The sequence below is a fragment of the Lithobates pipiens genome, unplaced genomic scaffold (genome assembly GCF_037356315.1).
Source record: "Lithobates pipiens isolate NorthernLeopardFrog02 unplaced genomic scaffold, aLitPip1_a1.2 Scaffold_37, whole genome shotgun sequence".
Lineage (NCBI taxonomy): Eukaryota > Metazoa > Chordata > Amphibia > Anura > Ranidae > Lithobates > Lithobates pipiens.
In genome coordinates this window covers 17,323,792-17,333,769 of record NW_027507825.1, presented here as the reverse complement: position 1 = coordinate 17,333,769, position 9,978 = coordinate 17,323,792, and the positions used below count along the sequence as shown (strand labels likewise).

At 42.8% G+C, this 9,978-nt stretch overlaps 1 protein-coding gene across 2 annotated transcripts in view; it reads left to right on the top strand.

The window, feature by feature from the left end:
- Nucleotides 1-9,488, top strand: part of GSKIP (GSK3B interacting protein) — an 11,977-nt gene extending 2,489 nt beyond the window's left edge. For both annotated transcript variants that reach the window (XM_077466780.1, XM_077466779.1), the window contains exons 2-3: nucleotides 3,376-3,633; nucleotides 8,645-9,488. In XM_077466780.1, the coding sequence (XP_077322906.1) occupies nucleotides 3,379-3,633; nucleotides 8,645-8,806 (417 nt within the window). In that variant the 5' untranslated portion in view covers nucleotides 3,376-3,378 and the 3' untranslated portion in view covers nucleotides 8,807-9,488. The remainder of the gene's footprint in view (nucleotides 1-3,375; nucleotides 3,634-8,644) is intronic.
- Nucleotides 9,489-9,978: the final 490 nt, after the last annotated feature.

Here is a 9,978-nt window from a genome sequence, read left to right as displayed (position 1 = left end):
ACAAAGACAGGTTCTTACACTTTTTGTGCCCGTCATGGATCAGGCCTACCTCAGACCCGATGGTGGCGATTGTTGGGGGGCCGGAGGGGGGAGGGAGTCTGCCACATCTCTTCTTTACCATTATAGGAGGGTGTGGCGAATTGCCTCTTTGAAGTTGTGCCTTCCGTCCCTGCATGAATACACCTCCATATGGCATAATTGGTGTCTCCCAGAATTCAGACGGATTGTGGATAGCGGATCATGGTGCGGGAAGGGCATATTTTACATGTCTCACATGCTTACTGATGGCAAACTGAAATCCTTTCCTGCCCTACAGGCGGAATACGGGCTCCCAAATCACTTTTATTACATATACCTGCAGATATACATGCCTACCGTGCCCAATTCCCCCTGGATGACCCATCTGTACCCCCCAATCCATTGATGGCGGCAATTAAAAAGCCAGATCCCAAAAAATTTATTTCACAATTTTACGCTATGCTATCACTTCCTTCCATGACTGTAGCTGCCTTCACACTTAAAAATAGGTGGGTGGGGGAGTTGGGGCCTATCACTGATGATGAATGGAGTGATGCGTTGGAAACCTGTAAACTAGTTTCGCCCAAACTTTCTGACCGGCTAACCCAAACACACAAAGCGTATCTCACGCCGCTCACAGTCTCCAGGTACAGGCGCGCGTGCCCTGGCACTTGCCCCATGTGTGCGCGCGTGCATCTGGCACCTTTTTTCATCTTCTCTGGGAATGTCCTAAAATTCAAGCGTATTGGTCCCAGGTGGTGAGGTTTCTCCATGATACGATGGGTTCCCCCGTTACACTTCAGCCGAAGCTGTGTCTTCTGGGTATTTTCCCGGACACGGCTTTGAACAAATACACTAAAATATTTTTACACGAAACCCTATTTTCTGCACGGAAAATGATTGCCAGAGTCTGGATGAGATCTGACCCTCCAACGGTCTCCCAATGGCTTGGGGACATCAATGGTGTCTTGCCTTTTAAGAAACTTATATACATCCATAGGGGATGCCCTTTCAAATATGAGAGGATCTGGGACAGGTGGCTTAAAAACTCTGCAACATGCATAGCTTAATCAGTCCCTTGATGAGTATTGTTTGGTACTATTTGATAGGATTTAGCAGAAGAGTTGGGTATGGGCGGGTAGGGATGGGGAGGGGAGGGGTGGGTGGATTTCTGGAGGGGATGTTCTGGATCCGGTAACAATTCCATACCGTGTACTGACTTGAATATTTATGCGAGACATGTATATACATTGTGTATGATGAGTGCACCTGTGATTATCATAAGATTTGATGAAGACATTTGTTTTTTCTGTATGTACCGTACCTCCTTTTTTTCAATAAAAAGAACTCATGTTAAAAAAAAAAAAAATCAAAGTACAATATATAATCAAAGTGCAATAAGGTCCATAACATCCACACAAAGTCAGTGCAGTACAGTGTCCAAATGATAGCAATGTTCATAAACGTGCAAGATGTGCAGATAATACATGAACCATACACAAACAACAGTGCAATAAGAATTCCAAAAATACTGTGATCATATAATCAATCCATGCGATGTGAAGTGAAACTGCTCCAAATGAACTGCTCAGAAAAAAATGTGACAATCCACCAATCCTTCAGTGCTTAACTCGTACACCATCTATTTCCCCCCAGCCTCTCACCTCCAATGAAGACCATTAATGGTCAAATCCAGCGAAATGTATATGTCCCTCAGGCTACTTTCTCCTCTCCTCGCAGTATCAGCCCATCAATGCAATATGTCCAGCAGACATAAACCGGGCAATATAGAACACAAGAAAGGGGGCTCCCATGTGTAGAACGTTAAAAAACACTTTACTTTATTTAAAATATATCCACACTTACAATTGAGTTGAAAAACTTCCGAACTGATAAACACAGGAACTTAAAATAGCACCTGTAAAGCGCCTCTCCTGTCACTGTGTATACATAACTCCTAAAGTGCCCCTGCCCAATCAATATCAATGGCTCCAGTGGCCCTTTGCCTGCGCTTTTAACCCCTTTTTGGCCACTAGTAGGGGTTAAAAGCACCCCGCTATTGGCCGAAAAAGCGCAACCAAGGTAAAACGCTGCTAAAAATATCAGCGTTTTTACTGACGACGCCCCAGCGCCTCAGTTTGAAAGTGCCCTTAAAGTGGAAGCAAAGCTGTATAACAGGTGACAAGGAGGTGATTGTAGTGCCTCCTCCTCGCTGCTGTAAATCCTTCAACCCTGCACTAGCTACTGGCCATTGCATGCAAATGGTGTTAAGAGTGGCCCCATTTACTTGACTGGGTCACGCTTGGCAGGAACTAAGCGCGTTAGAAATGACAGGGGGTTTAATTTCTGCCATGGCCGTGGCATGTGTACACCCCTGGCCACTGCTAAAGGGGGAGGGGTTGCGAGTTGTTACCTCAACTGCCAGCGTGAATGAGCCCTTACAGTGCGGGTGCAGCCCCACTTGAAGAGACGAGTTTTAGGCTCGGTTCACACAGGAGGCGGCACGACGCGGCACGACTTGCAGCGCCGCGACCTCAGCGGCGACTTGCAAAATGACTTCTGTGTAGAAGTCAATGCAAGTCGCCCGAAGTCATGCCAAAAGTAGTACAGGAACCTTTTTTCTAAGTCGGAGCGACTTGAGTCGCTCCTCTTAGAACGGTTCCGTAGTACAGAACGGGGGCGACTTGTCAGGTCGCGGCGCGGCAAGTCGTGCCGCGTCGTGCCGCCTCCTGTGTGAACCGAGCCTAAGTGTTCCAAGAATCCAGCTTGGAATGTAGCAGAGTTGCGCTCGTCAGTCTGCTGCTTCTCTTGCTGTCCAATCACAGGCTGCAAGTATTCCTGAACTGCTGAGGAGACAAATCGGTGTCTCCTGTCCTTCCAGACAAGACTGTGCTATGTGGCAGAGGTATGTTACTCTCAGGACTGGATGGACAGAAATGCAAACCTTTTAGTAGATAACCACAGATCCCTTCACTATGTATTAAATGTGTGTATTTAGCTGTTGGTCTGGCGTCCAGCTTTTAAAATTGTTTTAATTATTCCTGCTCCATGCAAAACTAAAAATAAAAATGGCTTTACATGAACTTTTAACTTGGAAGGCCTCCCTGGTTTACAGGTAAAGTCCTCATGTCCAGGGACAGTTCTAAGCCAAGTCCTCAGAGCCTGTCCCTGGATCTCGCAGTGGTCAGCCCTGCACTCAGGATTCCTGGGACTCTTCCACCCCTAGCCCAGGAAAAATTCTTTGCTACCAAGCCTCTTGCCTATCCATTACTTGCTTGGTTTGGGAAAACGTTATTGATGCTTTCTTTATTGAACCTTCCTGTTCATTCATAAATGTAATGACTGTTTTTCCTACAGAAGATGGAAGTGGATTACAACCCCATGGATTTGCCTATTAATGCTGTCCATGATCAAGATTTGGACAGAGATCTGGAAGGGGCGGAGGTGAAAGACATGAGGCTGGAAGCTGAAGCCATCGTGAATGACGTCTTGTTTGCCGTCGCCAACATGTTTGTCTCCAAAAACTTGCCGTGCGCTGTGGACATGGCCTACATCAATGTGGAGATTAGAGAAGGGACCAGATACTGCCTTGAACTCACAGATGCTGGATTAAGGGTGACTGTCTCTTCCTTTATATTTCTGTCCAAGAGTTTTTTTTCTTCTAACTTCCTGCTTTGTCTCTGTGACAGCTGGTGTATATGGATGTACCAACACAGATATCGGTATCAGTGCCGATACCAAGCATATGCGTGAGTATCGGTACTTGTGCAAATGCTCGAGATACTGAAACTTTATGTCAATACAAATTGGATGGGTGCAAATCATTGCATGCGATTTCTGTCCGCATCTAATTCGATTTCCCCCACTGCTCGTGCGTGTGTGTGTGTATATGTGTGTGTGTGTGTATATATATATATATATATATATATATATATATATATATATATATGTTAAAGGTCGACCGATATATCGGCCGATATTTGCCGTTTTTTTAATTAATCGGCATCGGCCGATTGAGCTGGGACTTGGAAATGACTTCTGTATAGAAGTCAGTGTAAGTTGCCTGAGTCGTCATAGAAACGACTTTCCTCCTCTCTGGGCAGTCTACTAAGAAAAGAACAAAATGATACAATGTTTACACTTGAATGAAGTCATCTCTGTGTGTAGAAGTTCTCAGTTTAACCATTTAAAGCCCAAATCTTTTCTGACACTTGTTGCTTACAATTAAAAGTCCTGTATTTTATGCCAGAAAAACACTAAGACCCCCCAAAAAGTGTGTATGTGTGTGTGTGTGTGTGTGTGTGTGTGTATATATATATATATATATATATATATATATATATATATATATATATATATATATATATATATATATATATATATATATATATATATAATATAAATTATTTTTTTTATTTTTTTAGCAGAGATCCTAGGGAATAAAATAGCGGTTGTTGTAACATTTTATGTCACACGGCATTTGCGCAGAGGTCTTTCAAATGCATTTTTTTGGGGGGAAAGAAATACACTAAATGATTTAAAAAATAAATAAAACAGTAAAGTTAGTCCATTTTTTTTTTTTTTTTTTTTTTTTTTTTTTTTTTTCGTCCAAAAGTTTTGAGTACTTGTTTTTATTTTATAGGCTGCTTGCACACTGGAGCAGGCAGGCGTTGATGGTAAAATGTTGATAGTTTTAGCAGCGCTTTATCATCATTTTAGCAGTGCTATTCAGCTGCTAGTGGGGCGCATATAATCCAGCTAGCGGCCAAAGAAGAGGTTAAATGCGCCCGTGAAGCACCGCTGCCAAATCGCATTGCATGCGCTTGGGCAGTGGTGCCCATTAATATCAATGGGCAGGAGTGGTGGAGGAGCGGTATACACCACTCCAAACGTGCTGCTTGCAGGATTTTTATTTATTTAACATCCTGCCAGCGCATCGCCTCAGTGTGAAAGCACTCTGTCTTTCACACAGACTGCAGGGGAGCCGTTTTGCAGGCACTTTACAAGCACTATTTTTAGCCCAAAAGCGCCTAAAAAAAAAAGGTTCCCCAGTGGGAAAGGTGTCTGTTAGGTTTTATGAGATGAAGGGGGATAAAAAATAAATAAATCGGCCTAACATATCGGCCCAAAAAAAATCGGCATCATATATCGCCCGCCATGATTTCTAAATATCGGCGTCGGCCAGAGAAAAACCCATATCGGTCGACCTCTAATATGTGTGTGTGTGTGTGTGTGTGTGTGTGTGTGTATATATATATATATATATATATATATATATATATATATATATATATATATATATATATATATATATATATATATAAATAATATAATATGGCGCCATCTTGTGCACAGATTTAAACAAATGTTAAAACTCACAGTACATATCTAGCCACATGCAAAAATCTACATAGGTGTCCCGGTCCGCCGATGATGGCAAATCACGGCCACTGGAGAGGATGTAGAGGGGGGGGTTCACCCTTGAGCTGAAATTACTTCTGCCCTATACCCACAGGGTCCTGGAACTGCTCCAGCCCTGTAAGTACCTTTTTAGCGGCTCTGATTTGCTATCATTGGCGGACCAGGACACCTATGTAGATTATTTTGCATGTGGCCAGATATTTACTGTGATATATATATATATATATATATATATATATATAATTATGCACACAGTAGAGGAAATTGAACCGCAAAGTATCGGTTTCGGTTATCTGAAGCATTTGTATGAGTACTTGTGAAAATACTTGGTATCGGCACCCATATTGGTGCATCCCTACAAATTGTATTTATTTATTTTTTATATATTAAGATACCAATGTGATTCTAAAAGCTTGCTCACAACTGTGATTGGTCATGATCACGAGATGTGCTCGGCTAGAGGGAGCTGCAGATTCCTGCTTTCTGCAGCCTCCCTGAGTTTTCTTTATGATTAACACATGATTTCATACCCTCCCAAAGGCATATGCTGTTTGAAATGATCTTTTATAATGACTCCTGGCATCATAGGCAGGGAATCCACTGCCACATATGGTAACCAGCATCACGTACCACTTATTTTATTTTTCTCAGTTTAAAGTTAAAAAAAAAAAAAAAAAAAAAAAAACATAGATGGGCAATCCTTATACCGGCATTATACATATTGTCTACCATGCAAACTGCGCACCCCGTATGGGGCTGGCACCTCATTTATATTTTCTGGTGTTCGGTAAATTGTACGTGAGGGTGAGCCATGAATAGTGTAAGGGGTGGGGGAATAGTTAAGTCTGCGTCAGATTGAAGCAAGATTTTTTTTTTTCCCCCATCTTCTGCCCTCACCTTCCCCTACAACATGTTCCCTGTCCACTCTGGATGATACAGTACTAAGCATCAGTTGATGAAAATTTTGTTTTTGCCCATTTTATTCTGTTTCAGTATTTTCTATAGTAGTTTCTGAGTAGAGTGAGATATCGGCAGACAGTGAGTTATTGGTTACATTAATAAACTTCTACATATATACAGTAACTTGAAATGTTCCACATTTGGTCATGTTAAAACCAAAAACGTAAATGTATTTTATTGGGCTTTTATGTCATAGACCAATACAAAGTGGCACATAATTGTGAAGTTGAAGGAAAAGATATATGGGACCAATTATATACACCTCTGGTATATACAACCTCTTTACTTCAAGCTCCAGCAACTCTCAATCTCCAGCACTTTACTACAATCTTGATCTCACTCTTCAGGATCAGCTAGCACTGATCGGCCTGACACTGGCTCGGCAAGGCCCAAAGCAGATGCCCTTTACAGGCAGGGACCGCAGGCCCCTATGGTGTAGCAAAAAGTAGGTAGTCCCAGTTCTAGCTGTCCACCTGGCTACTGAGCCCAGTACCACATCTTCAGGCCCTGGTTGGCAGCCCTCCTGGCTGCATCTGCCTCTCTCTCCACTGCCCGTGTCACCACAGTCCACTCCACTGGCTCTGCAATCTCCCAGTTCTCTCAGGTGTGCCACCCAACCTAGCCCTCTTGGCTGCGACCTGTTGTTCCTCCCTGGAGACTTGCCTGGCAGTGCTCTCCCGCTGTCCTCCCCTTGCTACCATGCCTCCTGTTCAGGACTCCTCCATGTGTTCTCAGAGGGCCATGTCCGCACCCGAGCCCAGGCCCAAGGTCAACCCCCCCCAGACTGGGAAACTCCCTCTCGGTCCAAGAAAACTTAGAACTCATCTCCAGCTTCCACCCCGAACAACTCCCCCAGCTGGGCTGACCCAGGGTATTTTAAGGAGGCCTGCCCCCTGCCAATCCAATTTGTGGATTGGTCAGGGCTCCTCAGAATACTCCAGGCAGCGCCACCTCTCCTCTCCTCCTGCCTTTCCAGAAGATTCTAGAATCTTCTGGAAAGGAGTGGGGGGTTTTGCTGATGCTGCCCGTGAGTCACCCAGCTCTGCCTGAGCCAATCCAGATCAAAGCAAACAGGCCTTGAATTTTACCCGCACTAATAACAAAACCTAATCACTACCACTTCTAGCACACTAGAGGGTGCTACATATGAATATGTTTTGATCTAAACCATTTCATTGTATCTCTGGCTGTATGTTTAGGGTTGTTGTCCTGTTGGGAGGTGAACCTCCACCCCAGTCTCAAGTCTTTTGCAGACTCTTCTAAGATTCAGTCCAGTCACGTTTTTTGAAAGAAAAAAAATGATTAGATTTACATCAGTTTGCTTCATAGTGCTGGAGTAGGAGCTGTCCTAGGTGAGCACCAGTGTGTCATTAGATTAGACAGCCAGTAGACTCCTGGTCAGGTCCTGTCTCCCGTGACCTCATTTACTGACTGACCAACTAGGAGTCTACTCCCCTCTCCCAGCAACCCATGCCTGCACTGCAGATTAGCACTAATGTACCTGCCCGCATTCACGAACATTCATGCCCTCCCTTCTCACTCTACAGCTACGCATGATGGGAACCATAGTTTCTCATCGCAGTAGTGTGATAAGGCGGGATCTGACATATTCCTGGATTTACACCTCCCTTTTGCCGAGAGAAGAGGGGGGAAAAAAATGCAAGAGCATGGGATTAAAATTTTAAAATTTATATAAGTCTGAGAACCATACATAAGGTGTTCATATTATGTGTGTGCATAAGTCTATAGCCTGTCGGGAGGACATGCACCCAATAGAGGAACAAACACTAAGCCCTTGTACACACGGTCGGGGATTCCGATGGAATGTGTCCTAGGAAACATTCCGTCGGAATCTCCGACGTCACTACACATGATGAGTAGGCTACACATGATCAGAGTATGTCCGATAGGAGCATTTGTCAGAAAATTTTACCGGCAAGTTGGAAAAGTCCGTCCGTTTGATATTCCAATGGAAACAGTCCGATGCACACCACACACACAGTCAAATTATCCAATAAAACGGTCCGATAGGACACATTCTGTCGGAATCTCCAAACGTGTGTACAAGGGCTCGCTGTGTTAATGGGGAAATCAAGCCATTTTCAAAATTTAGTAAGCAACAAACTTTTTATAAAAAATTAATAAAAAAAAATGAATTTAGTTTGTGTGCGTAGAATTTTGGTTCACACCGTTTTTTACAATTTTTTTTTATTTTATTTTTCTCTCTGCTTTTCACACCAAACAGGTAGTCGGATTTGCATTTGATCAGGTTGACCAAGGATGCCACAGCCAGTACCATGAAACAGTTTACTCCTTGCTGGATTCCCTGAGCCCTGCATACCGTGAGGCCTTTGGCAACGCCCTGCTGCGGAGGCTGGAAGCCCTAAACGGAGACAACCAGTCATGATGGAGGGAGATCCTCAGATCCACCATATCCTGCAGAATGGTCTGCGTTCTTTAATTCCTATTTTTTTTTCCTAGCATCTTCTTCCTCTTCGTTATGGTTACCGCCAGCTGAGTGCTTGCTGCAGCCCAGTCTATAGAAACATAATGGACAGATCGCTTCAAGAGGGCACCCTGCCAAATTCCCATTTCCTGTATTGGGCGATAGCAAGCCGCCAGCCTTTTACACCGACTTCTGTATTTAATGGAACGAGAGCACTTTTCATCCAAGCCACTTATAATATGCAAGTTTAAAAATAAATTTTAATGTGGGCGCATATCAGGATATAATGAAATATTCATACATTTTTTTTTTTAAAGGGCAAATTGAGTCAAGCAGGCAAATGAGCAGTTGGAATACATATATAGGAATTGTTTTTGTAGCCAAGTACTGTGATGCATATGCTTTTGTAATCCGCCCACCCTGCTGTGCAGTTGGTTTATGGCGATGTTGCAGAGAGGAATAGAATTTTTGTGCGTTTCAGTGCCCATGCTCAGCCCTCTGCCTGCCCTATTAGACCGCCAGGGAACATGGCACACTGGTGATCACCACTCCACTGGTGGGTATTAGGATTTTGGCTAATAAAATGACAGTATTAAAAAAGTTACTTCATGGCTTTTGCCGTGATCTAATGTTTTTTTACCTGCGTGGAGTTTTTCCTTTTTATCTGCTATGGAAGTTGAGGATGGCCTCACATAATAATGAATTGGGTTACAAATAAAACTTTATATAGTGCACCATAAACCTTTTATATAGTGCACCATCATCCCAAGTTAATATGGAATAGGTATTTGAAAATTCTGGTCTCCAGACAGAAATATCAATAAAAACATGCGAGCAGAGGGGGACTATTACGGTGCACATCAAACATATAGACACATTAAGAAGGACAGTTTTTTATATATATATATATATATATATATATATATATATATATATATATATATATATATAAAAATTATCTCAATTTATTTAAATATAAAAACACTTAACAATACAAATCATCAAGGGCTCATATAGAAGGTGAAGTATTTTGACTAGTTTCGCTTCTCAGCTTCTTCAAGAAATACATACATCTAGGAATGTATACATGGAACACAATTAGATCAACAATAACAATGTAGGATAACATCAAA